General features: G+C 49.1%; 1 protein-coding gene across 5 annotated transcripts in view; it reads left to right on the top strand.

Annotated features, from left to right (window-relative positions):
• Nucleotides 1-18164, top strand: part of TOX2 (TOX high mobility group box family member 2) — a 259379-nt gene that overhangs the window by 192295 nt on the left and 48920 nt on the right. For 3 of the 5 annotated variants that reach the window (XM_075901495.2, XM_025181440.3, XM_075901499.2), the window contains one exon: nt 9498-9737. The exons of the other annotated variants lie outside the window; for them this stretch is intronic. In XM_075901495.2, coding sequence (XP_075757610.2) covers nt 9498-9737 — 240 coding nt within the window. The remainder of the gene's footprint in view (nt 1-9497; nt 9738-18164) is intronic. 5 annotated transcript variants of the gene reach the window in all.

Genomic DNA, 18164 nt, shown 5'->3' with positions numbered 1-18164 from the left:
AATTATTCTTTTCCTTGGCAGCTGCCAGATCATCTTGTACATGAAAGGTCTGGATTAAATACAAAATCCAAGGCACATTTGCCATTTTCTCCTTTGAAATTTGCAAGTGAACTCGCTGCGTGGGAGCCAGGCGGGTTCCATGCGAGCTTCCCCACGTCCATCTCTGCCATGCCCCTCAGCCCTGCTTGTCTGCCTCCTTGTGATTGCAGGCCTTTCCTACCCCTGCCAAGTCCCAATATGCTCCATTTCTACCCGGCAGCAGCCCTGGCTATGCCATTTCTGGGCTCTCTGTGTCAATGCGCCTGCAGCGCCCTCCTCCTTTAGATTGAAAGATCATTCGATTTTCATTCCAGAAGGGATCGTTAGATCATTGACTCTAACCCCTGTAAAACAAAGCCACAGAATTCCCTTGATGACTCCTGTCTTGAGCCCCGTAACGTGTTTGGACTGACCTCTTCCAGAAAGGCATCACCTCTTCATCTGAAGACCTCGGGTGTTGGAGAAGCCACCACTAACTTCTGTTCCGATGACGAATCGCCCTCACTGTTAAAAGACAAATGTGGAATGGAACGTGGTAGAGAGGCAGACTCTATTTCCAAGGGCCCCATGCCTTGGGCCTCAGTCATCAGGGCAATGAGATTTGTACCTAACTGTACGCACAAATGGTCCCCGTCAAGTTTCCCCCGGCTCCCCTTGGCTGGAAGTGGCGAACGGGATGGGAGCCACAAGACTGTGGTGCCTTTCGATAAACAAAGCAGAGCGGCTCGCTAGTGACTTTCCCAAAGCCCTCTTTGAGGAATGCTGCCATGAAGTCAGTAGGACTAAACTCCAGTGGCTATGGTAAGGCACATGCTTCCATCCCTTGCTAGACCTCTGGAGAAGAGAGACAGGCTGTCATGGAGTATTTCATTTACCAGGAACACAGCTAGGGGCTTGTATCATCTCTTCTGTACTGGGGTCCTGAAATAGCTGGGCCTAGCCTAGCCCCCCACAAGCAATATGCACAGCCTGTCCACAAACATCTTCATAGCCTGGACCACAGCCTTCCTATAGCACTTGTCTCTGCCTCTTTGTTACTATGCATGATCATCCACCCTTCCTGCAGCAGCTACAGCCATTGCTTAGATGGGAAAGTTCTTGTAGGCGAATATTTGATGTGTTTATAGTTGTCTGATGAGGCTCAACAAGGACAAGCGCAGAGTCCTGCCTTTAGGATGGAAGAATCCCAAGCATTGTTACAGGCTGGGGACCGACTGGCTAAGCAGCAGTTCTACAGGAAAGGACCTGGGGGTTACAGTGGATGGGAAGGTGGAGATGAGTCAACAGGGTGTGCATTAGGAGGAGCATTGCCAGCAGATCTAGAGAAGTGATTATTCCCCTTTATTTGGCTCTTGTGAGGCCACATCTGGAGTATTGCATCCAGAAAGGATGTGGACCAGTCCAGCAGAGGGCAGCCAGAATTATGAGGGGGCTGGAGCACATGACCTATGAGGAGAAGCTGAGGGATTTGGGCTTGTCTGCAGGAGAGAAGAGTGAGGGGGGATTTGAGAGCAGCCTTCAACTTCCTGAAGGGAGGTTCCAAAGAGGATGGAGAGAGGCTGTTCTCAGTGGTGAGAGATGGCAGAACAAGGAGCAATGGGCTCATGTTGCCGTGGGAGAGGTCTAGGTTGGATATTAGGAAAAACTGTTTCCCTAGGCAGGTGGGGAAGCACTGGGATGGGTTCCCTAGGGAGGGGTGGAATCTCCATCCCTAGAGGTATTTGTCCCGGCTTGACAAAGCCCTGGCTGGGCTGATTTAGTTGGGGTTGGTCCTGCTTTGGGCAGGGGGCTGGACTCGATGACTCCTGAGGTCTCTGCCAGCCCTGGGATTCTGTGATTCTAGGATTTTTTATGCAATTTAATATTTGGAAATGAGGAGGATGCCCAGTGCCCTGTGACCAGTCAGCTATCCAGCGAGCCCTACTGTTTGGGAGTGTCTTAGCTGTACAGGCCCCCCGCTGCCACCCGCACCGGCTTTGGAAGTTCCTTGCAGCTTTATAGCACAGGCCGTGGCGGTCACTCTGCCAGTAACTCACATCTCTGGGTTTCTCTGGGTATTTGTGTGTATCTTTTTGCGGTGACGTGAGCTGAGGACGGTGATGCAGCATGACCCAGAAGGGCATGAAACATAATCAGCCTGAGTCAAGTTCTAGGTGCTATTTCAAAACAGGACCAGGGGGCTGGAACAGTTTGTATCATGGAGGTGCTGATCCTGTGTGGGATGGAAACCACTTCTAGCCGGGGGTGCAACAACCCCCTCACCCCTCTCCGAACCGCTAATTCCAGCCTCTGTGTGCAAGATACTTTTGCTGTTCATAAGTTGAATCCTAGCACTGAGTAATTAACACAGAAAAGGGTTTCTCTTGTCAAAATCTGGTTTCCCCCACATGTGTGATCTGATTGCACAAGCAGAGCGCGCTGCCTGGCGCTGTGGAAACTCTCGATTCCTGCCCTGCAGCAACAAATCTGCGTCTGCATTTGGATTTACTTCCACTGAAGCCTGCTGAGCCCTGGCGGATCTTCCCTGCGTCTCCCACTTTGTGCGGCTCATGGGGTTGTCAGGACTCCCCTGTTAAGGAGAGATTGCACTTCGGCGCTCTCGGCGGAAAGGAAGATTGTTAATAAATAAAGCCCCGGGTCTTTAAACGCCTGTTAACATTAATCAGATTAATAAGAAAAGCCAAAAGTCTGCAAGACATTTAAGACTGTGTTTGATTTCCCTCCTGCTGACTTCTTCTGTGGCTGAACCACATTGTACATAAGTAGCTGGCTTAGCTGTGCCTCTGAAATTAGTCAGAGAATCCTGGTGCACTTCTGCTGACAGTGACATGTGGGCAGGCCTGGTTTAGAGGGTGGGGGGTAATTGTTTGATCTGTCGGTGGGAGGGGAAGGTAGCAAATAGCCGCAGGTGAATCTGTGTGGGTTTCCTCTGGGAAAGGCAGTACATATTTAGATTGTAGCGTTTTTTCCAGATACTTTGGATGCTGCTGTTATTTCACTTGTCCCTGGGAGTAAGTTCAGTTCTAGGTTCTGCCCTGACAAGCCTTCCTCTCACCAGTGGTGTTCATTCATGTGCGCAGTCAGACTGGGTTAATGGGGGCTCTCGTGTGAGTAGCTAGTGTTTGTGGGATCAGACCTGCAGCGATATCAGGAGTTAGGTCCTGATTCTGCAAAAATGTAGAGGCGCGCTGACCTGTACAAACATGAATAATCCCACTGACGATGGAAACGACTCGTGCCTGCAATGCTAAGTGCGTGCCTAAGTCCTTCCAAGAGCAGGGACGTCGAGTGCCCAGATGAGAATATGGGGCAGGTCGTGGATTAACTGAGGGAGAGGAATGCAAACTAGTTGTCTTTTTTTTCTCAGATTTGCCAGCTTCCCTGAATAACAGGCAGTATAGTGAGGCTTCCCCCGAGTCCTTCCATACACGCAGGAGGGTAGATTTTGTGATGGAGGAGAGTAAGCAGGAGCATGGGACTTACTCTGCTAGATCAGACAGTGTAGTAAAGCTGTGTCTCTGCTCAGTGCCTTGAAGACACAAGTGTAACCCAGTGGATGTGGTTCATTGTCCCAGGTAGTGGCACTTAGAGCACGTACAGCGAGAGCTAAGAATAAGGGAGCTCTACAGCCTAAGCTGCGAGCCTCTGGCTTTTATAGTACAAGCTGCAGAGGCTCCTACATTAAGCTCCAGAGGTCCTAGGTTTGAATCCGCCTGGTAGTGGTTACACAAGAACCCTTGTAGTGGATAAGAATGGAATGTTTTGCACAACGAGAAAGTTTCTCTGTAACCCCAGCCTGTTAGAAATTGATTTATCCCGTGAAACATGAGGATTTATGTCCCTTCACATCTTTTTGGGCTAAGGGCTCGTTAGATGTTCTCATTCTCCACTTACAGTCTTAGCCTTTTTATGAATCTTACCACCTACCTGAGCTTGATAATATGTGTTGATAAGGGTTCTTCGGGTGACTTATGCACTATTTATGCATCTTCTCTCTGTCTCAGATGGGTTGTCTTTCAGTTTCGTTAGATGTCCCCTCGTTCTTTCTTTATGAGACGAGAGAAACAGGAATGTCTAATTTAATCTAAATCCTTCATTATTGTGTACAACTTCTTCTAAGTCAGGTAGTCTTCATCTTTCTGCTCTCTTCTCATATGCAGGTCTCTTCATACCTCTAATAATTTTTGTCGCTCTTTTCTGGACACCTTTTATTTCTGATACATCCTTTTTGAGCTGACACCGAAGGCAGTATGTAAACAGGGAAGCCTGAGGGAGAAAAAAGGAAGATTGAGCTTCTATTACTCAGTTCAGCCACTGGATGTAGGAGGAGCATTTCTCACCATAATTTCACTGTGAATTATATTTGAAAGTTTATTTACACTGTTATTTCTGAAGCTACTAGCTATGGAAACCATCTTGTGTAAAAGTGACAATTGCACATACAACCTCGCTCAGATTTTCTTCGACATTGGATCCAAACAAATAGCACGTCATAGTCGTGTTATTATTCTGCTATTGCATTGAGTCTGAGCCCTCAGGAACCACTCACTGTTCGATTTTTGTGACTCCTACACCTCTCAGTTATTACTTTGTGTATATTGGACACTCAGACAACAGGAAAGTCATCTCTATGAAAAGTACAAGAGCATGCAAAAAGTCAGGAGCAGAATACAGAAGGTTCTCAGTTAGAGACCTGTGCTTCAGCCACTAAATGCTTCTGCATTTATTAAAGGGCCAAATTTTCAATATCAAAGAATGAGACTCCATGCAAAAAAGGAAAGGCAGCTCTGACCTCTCTCTGGGCTTGCAACTGCAGGTGCAAACTGGATCGGCACATTGCTGAATTTATGCATGCCTCCATAGAAGTTGCATGCATAAATAAGGCTGTGTAATTTTGGTGTTCATATGTATACAGACCTCCGCCCTTTGGAAAATTTAATATGAAACATATAACTTCAAACATGAAAGCCCCAAAAAAGAACTTTTAAGAGAGTGACCAACAGGTTGGGAACTGGTTTATACTCTCTTATCCTGGGCTCCTGATGATCGCAGACAATGGCCTTTGGTTTTACTGCAGTTCCCAGCCTCGAGGAAGACATGAAAAGCCAATTGGAATTCAAAATGTTGCACAAAATTCAGCCCACGTAACAGAAAGGGTTTCTACGGGTAATTCAGCAACAAGTAGTTCAGGGGTAGTGTGGGACTCTTACTAAATGAGGAAGACAACCTAGTGAGAGATGATGTGGAAAAAGCTGGAGTACTCAGTGTTTGTTGTTGGGGGGGGGGGGGTGATTGTTGTTGTTTTTTGCCTCCATCTTCACAGACAAGGTCAGCTCCGGGACTGCTGCACTGGCAGCGCAGTGTGGGGAGGAAGTGGGCAGCCCTCAGTGGTTAAGGAACAGGTTAAGGATGCTTTAGCAAAGCTGGACATGCACAAATCCATGGGGCTGGATCTAATGCACCCAAGGGTGCTGAGGGACCTGGCTGATGTGATCGCAGAACCACTGGCCAGTGTCTTTGAAAAATCTTGGCACTCAGGGTTGCCCTCTGATGACTGGAAAAGGGCAAATGTAAGTGCCCTGCTTTAAAAAAGGGAAGGAAGAGCATACAGCTCTTGATACGGTCTCCCACAGTATTCTCACTGGCAAGTAAAAGAAGATAAATTGGAGGATTGAACCAAAAGAAATCTACTGATGTTCAACAAGGACAAGGGCAGAGTCCTGTGCGTAGGAAGAATCCCAAGCAGTGTTACAGGCTGGGGACCAGCTGGCTAGACAGCAGGTTTTCAGAAAAGGACCTGGGGATTCCAGTGGATGAGAAGGTGGATCTGAGTAAACGGGGTGCCCTTGTAGCCAAGAAAGCAAATGGCACATTGGGGCGCACTAGGAGGAGCATTGCCAGCAGACTTACAGAAGGGATACTTCTCCTCTGTTTGGCACTAGCGATGCCACATCGGCAGTATTGCGTCCAGTTCACCACCTCTACAGGAAGGATGCAGATAAATTGGAGAGAGTCCAACGGAGGGCAATGAAAATGATTAAGGGTCTGGAGCACTTGACCTATGAGGAGAGGCTGAGGGATTTGAGCTTATTTAGTCTGCAGAAGAGAAGAGTGAGTGGGGATTTGAGAGTAGCCTCAGATGGAGGCTGGAGAGAGGCTGATCTCAGCGGTGGCAGATGGCAGAACAAGGAGCCATGGTCACAAGTTAAGTGGGGGAGGTCTAGGTTAGATATTAGGGAAAACTATTTCTCTAGGTGGGTGGGGAAGCCCTGGGATGGGTTCCCTGGGGGGGAGGGGGTCTCCATCCCTAGAGGTGTTTCAGTCCCGGCTTGACCAAGCCCTGGCTGGGACGATTGAGTTGGGGTTGGTCCTGCTCTGGGCAGGGGGCTGGACTCGATGACTCCTGAGGTTTTTGCCAGCCCTGGGATTCTGTGATCTGGCGAGTGCAGCAGTCCTCTGCAGAATTTCCTCTCCATGTTTGCATTATATTCCCGAGACTGATTACCATGAGTCGATGCTCAGTGATCGTGTAATGGGCTGGTCTAGAACTGTCTTTGAGAGACCGATCATGGGCCAGCTTATCAGCTGGTGTAAATCAACCTCACCCCATTATCCTTGGCTGAGTGCCCTAGTTGGCACCAGCTGAGCATCTGGCTTATATCTGTGTTTTATCTTTTCTCCCTGTGGTTTCAGATTCCCAGACTCTGCCTGGCACAAGGCATCCCCCTGTATGAACAACCCCCTAGAAGATGATTCATGTCTGGGGTTGGGGGAGAGGGCTTCAGTTGAGGCTGGGCTGACTGTCTGTTCTGAGGCATGTTCTGGAATGGATGGCAGGATGCTTTGGCTGAAAGTGGCTAGACATTTCCTGGGTCAGTAACCAGGGCGTTAGCTCTTTGTGCTGTAGCACTCTCACCAGAGCCTCTTCCCGTAGCACGGCTTGGGCGGGTGTAAGGACCTGTCGGCGTTGACTCTTTCTCCTCCTGTGTTTTAGCGATTTGGTCGGCGGCGTTTGCGAGAGTCTGGGGTCAGTGCGTATTCTCTGCCCAAAGGGATAGTGTTCGTTCTCCCACCTTTTTATGCGGTTGGTCCTCGGACAGTTGTGATTTCAGCCCTTCCAGCTGGCTCTGTCTGTTGTTTTACGTTCCTCTCAGACCTGTGCGGAGAGGACTCTTCGCAGGCTGGGCTGCTGTGCACACAGTGTTGGTTAAGGCCCCACCATGGGTAGGCTTCTGAAGCTGGGAACGGGCTGAGCCGGGGACATGTGCAAAACCAGCCTTTTCCCTCATCTACGGGCCCCGTGCCGTGGCCTCTTTCTTCATCACCCTGCTGCCATAGCAACAAAACGGGAGCTTGGCCGTTGCCGTCAGCCAGAGCCGAGCTTGGCCCTGAATGGGTGAGTGCGACGCTCCCGTGCAGCCGGGGCGGAGGTGGAATTGGTTGGCAGTATGGAGGCTTGTTTACATTGGAAGGTGAGCATTGGCAGCCAGAGGGCCGTCCGTGCCGGGCCTGCCTCGCTCTGTCTGCCCTGTGCACATGGCTTCAGGCTAATGGGATGAAGAGCCTGAAGGTCAAATGTGGTCACATTGAAAAAGGATCCTGAGGGAGCTCGGCAGGACACCTCAGCCCAGAGAACCCCATTTACACCCCACCCTGCCAACGGCAGCACCCAAAGGCAAGGCCTGGGCCTCCTGCTGGGCGAGAGGCTGTAGGGCCGAGCAGGGTCTGGTCTTTGTGGAGGGTGTCCCTGGCAGTGCTTGGCGTGCGAGGCTCTGGGAGTTGGTCCGAGGGTTGGTTGTTTCATACCATTAGTTCCAGTGACTGGGAAGCCTGTTTAAGGATGTAAATACCGTAGAAAGTTCTTGGCTTCTCTGCCTCCTGTCTGTAAACCGGGGGCCTCGGTGGCCAAGGAAGGGTTTGGCTGTTGTTGAAAAAAATGAAAACCTCGTCCATAAACCTTCATGAAAGGGAGGCTACAGTCGGAGCAGTCAGGGAAGGAGGCCTGGCCCCAAGACTCAGGCATCAGTCTTAATCGTTGCCTGTACACACATGGCAGCAAACGGTGTGAGAGACCCCATGTGTCTAGGACAGTCGCTCTGGGGGCTCGGAACCTCCTTGGGTTTGACGAATGCCGAAGTCATTTGCCTCATGATGTCTCAGCGTGGGTCCAAATTCTCAGCTGGTGGGATCCAGTGCAGCTCCACAGACATCAATAGGACTGCAGTGACTTACCCCGGAGAAGGGTCTGGCCCATGGATCTGTGAGGAGAAGGAGCATTATTTACTATTTTTTTTAAGTTGGAATTTGTGGGTTTTAGTCCTGGGGGAACTGTGCAATTTTACTCTGGCTCCAAATGCAGCAGGTGCAGAATTCCCTCAGGTCTAGTTGTTGCAGGGCATTCAAATAACAAACTTAGGCAACATCATCTCCTTGCGTTCTGCCCTGAAGCCAACCCAAGCATGTTGGGGAAAGCCGGGGACTTGGGCTTGTTCTGCTCCACAGTGTGTGATGCTTTTATTTATTTCTCCTGCACTCTGCCGTGTAAGCCAGTGAGGAGGGGAGCCGTGGCAGCTAGTGACATGGGAAGAAGTTAGTGGTTTGAGCCTCTCCGTTTTCTAACCAGTAACACGTTGTATCTTGTCATGCGGGATGCGCCAGGGACTGCAGCTCCCTCCAGCTGCATACCCTGAGCAGAAAGGGCTGAACGGTCAAATGCAGAGGCCTGCTTTGTGTCTGCTCAAGGTGTGTGCGCTCACATGGTTGCCCCCGCTAGTCTGGCACCCCGTGGCCAGGACCAGTTGGGTCAGAGGAGGGTGCGAAACCCCCATTTTCGACAGATTGGCCAGAGCCTGCCTCCAGGGGAAGTTTCTTCCCACTATTCTAGCCAGAAGCATCTCTCTGCTGACACATTCACACAAACATTTTGCTGGCACATTTTGTAACCCCAAGGGCACGTCTACAGGGCAGCTGAGAGAGGTCACTCCCGGCTCAGGGCGACGCATGCATGCTAGCTCTGCTTCAGCTAAGGCACTACAAATAGCAGAACGGGGTGCCCACAGCAGCCGAGGCAGCAGCTTGGGCCGGCTGCCCGAGCACAATCCCAGCTGAGACCCTAAGGATGTACGCAGGCAGCTAGCCCTGCCGCCAGGCACACTGCAATGCTGTTTTAATGGACTGGCGCAAGCAGACCTACTGCATCTAGGTCTACTGGCTGGTAATTGCACCTCCTAGCTGCAGTGTAGAGGTGACTCCAGTCTTCCCACAGGGAAGCTCTGGAAAGCGTAGAGTCCCCAACTTGCTCTCTTCTCTTGTTTTGGCCGGGGGCAGGGACGAAGACTTTTCTCTGCCCCTTCTGTAATAGCTTTTCTAAATCCGTCAGTTAAGTTCATCATAAAGTAATTTGATAAGACAATAAATAAAATATATTTTAATTAAAAAGTAATATTCTCCTAACTCAGATCCAGGAGATGGTCCACTCAGACGCCACTTCCTATGATTCCAACCGTCAAGTCCCCCTGATCAATCGACCAGGGATGTTAGCCGGTCACATGAGTGCCCTCAGCCAGTCACAGCTGATTTCTCAGATGGGCATGAGGAGCGGTCTTACCCATGGTTCCCCATCGCCCCCAGGAAGTAAATCTGCTACACCATCTCCCTCCAGTTCTACTCAGGAAGAGGAGACAGAGTCACATTATAAGGTACGTGCAGCCATGCCTGATTTGACAGACATACCGTATGAGAATGACAGACAGTATTTTCAGTGCTAGAAATAATTCGCTCTAATAAGAGAACAGACCTTTTGTTTTTCCTTTTCATAGAGCTAGAGAGACACTTTCTCTGTAACAGGGGAGATTGTTCACAAAGAACATTTTGGGGATAGGACGTGGGAAAGCGTGGCAGATTTGCAAATCGTATCAAACATTGCTGAGCTATATTGGTGCATATAACAACGAAAGGAATGAAAGTCTCTAATTCTAAGAGAAGTTTCCTCCCCTCAGTCTTTTCTTTCCTGCTGCACTTGCCAGAGACATCATACTATGTTGTTCTTTCAAATTAGGATTTTGACAATAAATACATGGTTCGGTGCTCAGATTTTTCCAGTTTCAAAGACTGTCTATGTAAAACTAGAGTTTGTGTTGGAAAAGAGAAGTGAAAATCCAACGTGTGAATTACCTGCTTTCATAGGAAGTGATGTGTGTTAGTGAAGCACATGTCAAAAAACAAAGAAAGCATCTTCTGTCTTTTAATTCACATGGGTAATTTTGTAGCAATCCGCTGTTATTACCTAGGACAGCTAATAAAGTGACAGTGACATAGGATATAGTAACGTTGCTTGCCATTCTTGTCTGGCAAGTGGATAGCAGCCAGGATGCTAGGGGTCTTGCATGGATGAAGAGGTAACAAAGAGGTAAAATATAACAAACAAAGAGGTACAATATAGGAAAAATTAGGATTGCTTAGTCATCCTGCATTCTTCTCAAAAAATGCACTAACAGAGCAAACTCTTTGTGCTCCGTTCACCAGTCTTCCCTGACAGTCATTACATGCGAGCTGACTGCAGGGATGACTCTGGAACAGCCATAATGGCTTGTGTACCTCAGACATGGATTCTTCCCTGATCACTGAGGATTTTGTTATACTTGCAACTTCCTGTGGTGGTGCTGACCCGTTGGTTAAGATTCCAGGGAAAGGTTCTTTCTACTGCTGAGGATGATGCTAAATTACCAGAATCACTGGTTTGTTCGCAGTATAACCTCATCCCCGAAGAAACATCTCCCAAAGAGCAACTGGTGACAAGTTGTGTGTATGGTAGCCAGAGTACTAAGTAATTTAGTGACAACTTAGCTCTAGTACTAAGGCTGAGCAAACTAGCAAATACTTTCTTGTGAAACTCCAGGAAAAAAATATGTTTAGTTTTCATTTCATTGTTCATTTCAAAAAGTGTGTCAGGATGCAAATCTCATCTACGTTGCAAAACTAACAATATATATTTTGCCTGAAGATAGAATATTTTATGATTTTGCAGTTTTAGAATTTGGTTGTCTCTTTTTGGCACAACCCTGTGCAAGCTATGCATCACCAACAACTCTGGGGTTAGAGAAGATGAATGGCATTTACTCTGCTGCTCAAATCTTTCTTTCCCCAGTGCACTGAGAGTTTTAGGCTCACTACAGTCCGTGTCTGCTGCAGCTTTTTTCATTGCACCTTTACCAATTCTCTTCAGGGTTTCAACCTGACCATATGATAATGAAGGAATTGCCTGTGATCTCACTGATTTTTTGCTAATACATTTCTTATAGGTCCAGCGAGTCAGTATTGAAAGTGAGGGGAAACGAATTGGGGTAGGCATTAGATTCTTGGAGCTAGATAGCTGAGGCAATTTATAAAGCCCCGTGGTTGTTTTTTTCTGACCATAAAAATATACCGTGTCTTATCCTGTATGCCACATAGCAACTAAAGAAAAACAATAATCACGTGGTATGTTTCCTAGAGGAAAGAAACCACAGAGTAGAGAGTCCAGGAGTACCGTGGCTTTTGCGTTTTTGTTTGCTTTCTCTAAATACACAGCTGTTGGAAATATTTAAAGGGACCAATCTGTCGTTTATTTTATGACCATTAATGACATCTGTACAACAGATCATAAAAACCGTTTCTAAAGAACAGGAATTAAAATATCTACCAGGAAGATCATATTGGCACAAAAGTAATAATCCTCATGCCCAGAGGTGGTTTTTCTACTCCTACAAAAGCCAGTATATTGTGAAAACTGGATAGAGACCAAACACTGAACTAAACTGTAACTCTTATTGGAAGAGTTGTGTCCCACTGCAAGAAGTATCGTGGAAGATCTACTGCATCTGGGTCTACTGGAGTGGAGAATTTTCAAAGTCTGTTGGGGGGGAGGGGGGACGCAGCAGGAGAAGCCACGCAAAATACTGGTAGGTAACCAAGATTTAGGGGCAAAGGAGCATGCTAACATTTTGCACAAAGTAATTTCACTCACAGTGCTTCACGGCTGAAAACTCACTTTTGTCGTGCATCAAGGCCGAAACGGGGCTATTTCATTTTCACTAGTGGTGTCTGGTGAGCTAAGCATTCTTGTGGCACTTCCCTGTCTGCACAGAGAAGTCATTTAAATTCATATCCATTAAACCGTGAGAATGGAGTTTCCAAAAGAAAGACCAATGGAAATGTCAACGGCATTTACATAAGAACGGCCATACCGGGTCAGACCAAAGGTCTGTCTAGCCCAGTACCCTGTCTGCCAACAGTGGCCAATATCAGATGTCCCAGAGGGAAGGAACACAACAGGTAATCCTCACATGATCCCTCCCCTATCACCCATTTCCAGACAAATAGAGGCTAGGGACACCATTCCTACCCATCCCGGCTAATAGCCATTGATGGACCTAACCTCCATGAATCTATCTAGCTCTTTTTTAAACCCTGTTAAAGGCCTAGTCTTCACTGCATCCTCTGGCAGGGAGTTCCACAGGTTGACTGAGCACTGAGTGAAGAAAAACTTCTTTTTGTTTGTTTTAAACCAGCTGCCTGTTCATTTCATTTGGTGACCCCTAGTTCTTATATCGTGGGAATAAGTAAAGAACTTTTCCTGCACTTTTTCCATACCGGTCATGATTTTATAGACCTCTAACATATCCCTCCTTAGTCTCCTCTTTTCTAATCTGAAAAGTCCAAGTCTTTTTTTAATCTCTCTTCATATGGGCCGCTCCAAATCCCTCATCGTTTTGGTTGCCCTTTTCTGAACCTTTTCCAATGTCGATATCTCTTTTTTGAGATTTGGGAGCCAAACTCCCTCAGGCTCATTTGAATACCTCAGGCAAAGAATTTAGTATCTTCCCAGGCCTCATGATTCCAAGGTATGAACATCCAACTGCTCCTCGCCCAGACAGGAGCGGGTATAGTCCCGATTAGCTTTGCTTTAGAAAGCCTCCTGCAGGTGATAACGTCCTGATGGGACCAGGGAAGCCCCTGCCCATTTGGGAACAGTCTAGGTGACAGCAAAGCAGCCTGTTTATACGGGGATAGCATTGACTTGTGAATCATCCTAGCTCATTGTTTGTGTTACCTCGTGTGTTGTGCAAACTGCCTCCCCAAGGGAGCTCAGAGTGTTAGCGCAGGGCATTTGTAGCTGGAGAAAGAGCACGGCACCGTCATGTGCTACAATAGTATTCACCCTTGCTCTCAGTCTGCCACGGTGGATCCAAACCATTCCCAGCAGCCCGTGGGGAATGATCCCACTCGCAGTAAAGGGCAAAAGACATTCCCACCCAGGAGCAGCTCCTGCTTCTGACCCCCGGGGAGGTGACCCAGAGCCAGATCGTGCTAGGATGAGGCTGGCTCCCTTTGGGGGCCATGCGCAACCAGTCTAGGGGGACCTCCGAGCACACAATCCCTCTCTGAGCTCCCTGTGCCTCGGCAAGGGGAACATGCACAATGCTCCGACTCTTTGGAGGTGGCAGCCTGTTATCCCCGGCAGCATACCCAGCAACTCCACAGACACAGGGGTGGGGTCATGACTCTGCTCCCCGGGGGTGCACTCTGGGGTGGTTGCAGGGAGCAGTCCTTGTGCTCCCGTGGTGAGCGGGACTGCGATTGTCTCAGGCACACGTGCAGTGTGAAGGTGGAGGAGTTGGGAGGGACACAATGGCCAGGAACAGTGTATCCTAGTGTAGGGAACAACCCCACTGTGATGGGTGAGATGTTACATGATCTCACTGCTCTTCCCCACTCTGCCCAGTGTGCTGCTGTGATGTGGGCCACGGTTCAGGTTCGATTTAGGGTGCTAGTAATAATGATCCGGGGGCATAAGCACCTTCTTCAGCGGGAAACCTACATACTGCCCACCTGCAAGGCATCCCCCTCTAGCAAGGCTGCGTCATACTCCGGCGGAAAGCGAGCTCTAAACAATGGTGCCGCTTTGCTCGCTGCTTGGTACGTGGGGCATAAAAGCTTCACAGTCCACCCTGCTAAAGGCTGGAAGACCCAAATCCACCAAGACGCGAGGAGGCTAAATACCCTGTGAGCGAAGACACGCCCTGTGTGGTGCCGTGGCGCTGATGGCTCTGTCTCAGTAGGGATGACCATGAAGGCCTAACCATGACGGCTCCTCCACTGGAAACTGCACTTTGTCCGATCACTGCCGGAGAGTTTGCCGCCTTTTCCCACCCAGACGTGGAGGAACGGAGATTCAAATGAGAGAAGCTGCATTCCAACTCACCCCCAGCTGGAACCTTCCGATGGAATTATTCCTCCTACCCTAGTGGCCTTTCATGCCCTGGAGTCCCATTCCAACCCACAGGGCAGTTTTCAGTTAAACACTTCTTTGTGTCTCAGTCACTTTTTTTTTCCTTTTTATTTGCTAATGGGCCAGTTTGACAAGTGCTCCTGCCCTGAGGCTGAGCCCAGAGTGGAGTTGATGAAGAGAGAACATCAGAAGGTGCCAACTAAAATGAGTCTCCTTCGGCGCTATAGTTCCCGACCACTTCTGGAAATCAGCAAAGCTTGCAGTGAAATCAGCAAAGCCATTATGACAGAGGCCTTCTTCAGACAGACAGACAGACAGACAGACGTGTCTTGTTACATTTTACATGTAACGACTTGGTATTCAGCCTTGTTTTTGGCATGAAATGGTTTTTTTTCGAGTGCTGGTCACTGCGTGTAGGGCACTGAAGGGGTGCAGGTGTCCATGCACCGGTCCATGATCCACACATGCACCCTCACGCCCTTTGGGCCTCCAACCAAGGAGAGATGAGTGAGGTGATCCGCCCCCTCCCTAGTTCCTTCTCACCACTGTGTGGCCCTGGTCGGACACACCAGAGTCCAGAGATTTCTCGTCTTTGTCCATTTATCTGTCAAATGCCTCTCTCTGTTGTCCACTGTCTGGTCTCTCTGTTGCTCTGCTGTCCACTGCTCTGGTCTGCCTCTCCCTCGTGGGGTGAGGTCTCATCCCCCAAGAGTACGCGTGACACCCGGGCGCTGCATCAAGACGTAGCTCTACTGGAGACTGACCGAGAACCTGCCTGGAGCTCCCGCCACACTGCGAGGCATTCCGCGGCTGTGCCGGACTCCTCTGCCAGCGTCCTTCGGCACGGTGGCTTTGGGTCCCTCTCTGCCATCCGCCTTCTCGCACACCCCTGCCACTCGGGTGCTGCTTGTCAGTGGCCCACCATGCCATGTACACAGGCACCAACCCTCCAAGAAGAAGAAGTTATTGGAGATTCTTCACCGTGCGTGGTCCCTGTCTGTATTCCACTACCTGCCTTTGAATCGTCTTTTGATTCACGTTCAAGCAGGAACAGGCGAGGCGGTCAATCCACCTGGCCCTCTGTCTCCTCAGGTGGAGACACGAGGAGAGTGACAGCCCAGACCAGCCAAGCCGGCTTTTAAAATTCACTGGCTTCGGAGGCCTATAGAACATCTAAGCCCACAGGGGACTAGAGAGAGGGCCCAGACATCTCAAATAGTTCTAGCTATGAAAGGAGCTAACGTCCTCTTTCAAAATCATTTTCCTGAGAAAGTGGGTAGCTCTTTAAATAACGTAATTCCTAGCAATCTGAGAACGTGTCTCAATAGTGTCAGCATTTGGTAAGCAGAGATGCGGCAGGTTGAACCTCTCTAATCCGGCACCCTTGGGACCTGACTGGTGCTGAACCAGAGAATTTGCCAAATCACGGGAGGTCAGTATTGCCTAGCAGCATTCCCAACACTTCCCCTGCTTCCTGGGATGTTAGGAGACATTTATTTTATTTATTTTTACCCTGCCTCTCTATTTCAAATATTCGAGGGAGCTTACAAAAAATTTTAAAAACACAATAAATAAATGTATATAAAGTAAAATACAAGACCCCAAATGGGAGGGGGACATAAAACCTGCTAAAACACCCCAAAAGGAGGGATACACACATACACACGTCTGGGGAAAATCAGAGCTAAACAACAGCACAGAACACTGAGAGCCAGGACTGGTGGCTGGAAACAAACTACATGGGACCACGGGAAACTTGGCCACTCCCATGCTAAGTGGACACCTGGTTAATTAAAATCAAGCCGGACCACGGATGTTGCCTGACCAGAGAGTGCCGGATTAGAGAGATTCAATCGGTAACTGGCTTTCTGCCTCTCAGGGAGTGTTATTGGTAGTTCGAATACAGAACTGGCAGCCTTTACTTCTGGGTCCTCTTCCTGGCTCCGTTGTTGACGTGGGACAAGTCAATGAACCTCTCTGTGCCACAGAATTTCCTTCTGTAAAACGAGCTTAATACTTCCCTGGCTCCCCGGGGCGTTGTGTGGCTCACACACTACCATGAACACATAGAGGTCCTCAGTGTATGAATGCAAAGGGATCTAAAAGTATCTCTTTCCTCTGCAGGTGAGAATGTATGCATCAGTATTGGGGGAGGGGCGGGAGTTCTTTTGCCTATGCCTGGTACTTACCTGTCCTGCATCTATCTATCTTCTGTAGCGAGTGCCCTCCGCTTGAAAAGGTACTTTTGGTTTTCAAGATCACTGTATTATTTGTGAGCGCTGTGACTGTGTCCTGCTGTCACCTACCCTGCAGCAGAGCCATGGGACTCCTGGGGATGCCAACAGGGAACAGCACCTTGCTAAGAAGGCAGTTCCATTCCAGCAGTGCGGCCTGTGGGCCAGTACCCGCAGGGGTGCCCAAGACCCTGGGCCAGACCTTTGGCCATGACACCACCTGAAAGGGAAGCCATGGCTTCTACCTCGCTGCTGGCTGGGTCTTGCATTCTCTTGGAGGAGAGTTCAGGGAGAGCGAATTCAGCTCTGTTACAGCGCAGGGAGTGCACTAAATGACCCACTGCAGGCCTGCCCGGTACAGTGATCAGGTAATCGCAGGGAACCAAAGGCAGCCCTGACCCTTTTGCACTCAAAGCTCCCCTGGGCTTTGGTTGATGGTTAGCCCAGCGAGGAATGAAGGAGAGGGCCTGGAGGCCCTTAACATCTTGCCAGAAGTGGCAGAAAACTGAATAATCAGTCCTCCCCCCCCACCCCTCCCACACACACCCACACACACTCTTCTCATTGCACTCAAAGTTCATGGGATGCTGAAGGCATTCGGAGAGCTGACTCTACTTGCATGCCACAAAATGTGTCTCTAGCCATTAGCGCTGAGTACAAGGTTTTCAGACAGTTATACGAGGTGCTGGTAGCACTTGCAGCCCTGCCTGTGCCTGCCCCAGGGGAAGGGGGACCCGGAGCAGAGGAACACAGCCCGAGCATGGCCGTATACCCGTTCTGGCTGGGACAATGCGTTTTTTCAAGCCCTGTCTTTTGGCAAAACTTGGCATTTGTCCCATTGCTCTTGATGGAGTGGGATCCATGCACAGTGTTGTCAAGAAAGGGGGGCAGCCCCTCGCAAGGCATAGAGAGGATGAGCGGCAGCCCCAGTCTTCGGAGAAGTAGCAATAGGAGTAGCATGAGGTCCAGAGACGAGCTACAAGAATGATGAAAGGTCTAGAGAACACGAGTTAGGAGGGAAGACTGAAGGAATTGGGCTTGTTTAGTTTGGAAAGGAGAAGACTGAGAGGGGACATGAGAGCAGTTTTCAGGTATCTAACAGGGTGTCACAAAGAGGAGGGAGAAAAATTGTTCCCCTTGGCCTCTGAGGACAGGACAAGAAGCAATGGGGGGGTTTAGGTTGGACATTAGGAAAAACTTCCTACCTGTCAGGGTGGTGAAACACTGGAATAAATTGCCCAGGGGGGTTGTGGAATCTCCATCACTGGAGATATTTAGAAGCAGGTTAGATCGATATCTGTCAGGGATGGTCTAGACCAGGGGTACTCAACTTTGGAAGCCATGGGTGCCCACAATGATACTCACAGCAAATGGCGAGGGCCATAACTTAAGTTGCATATGCATGCAAATATATGCAAATAGCACAACACACCGGCCCCATTTAAGTCAGTTCTGCTGATATTCATAAAATGCGATATTCACCCATTTTTCACCCATATGACAGCACTTTTAATGAGCAATGACAGTCCAGGAATAGCCGTCATCTAAACGGTACTGGGTCCTGCCATGAGGGCAGGGGGCTGGACTCGATGACTCTCGAGGTCCCTTCCAGTCCTAGCGTT

Source organism: Pelodiscus sinensis, chromosome 17 (genome assembly GCF_052426305.1).
Source record: "Pelodiscus sinensis isolate ZL-2025 chromosome 17, ASM5242630v1, whole genome shotgun sequence".
NCBI lineage: Eukaryota > Metazoa > Chordata > Testudines > Trionychidae > Pelodiscus > Pelodiscus sinensis.
Note: the sequence above shows the minus strand (reverse complement) of the source record. Positions and strands in the feature narration are given on the sequence as shown.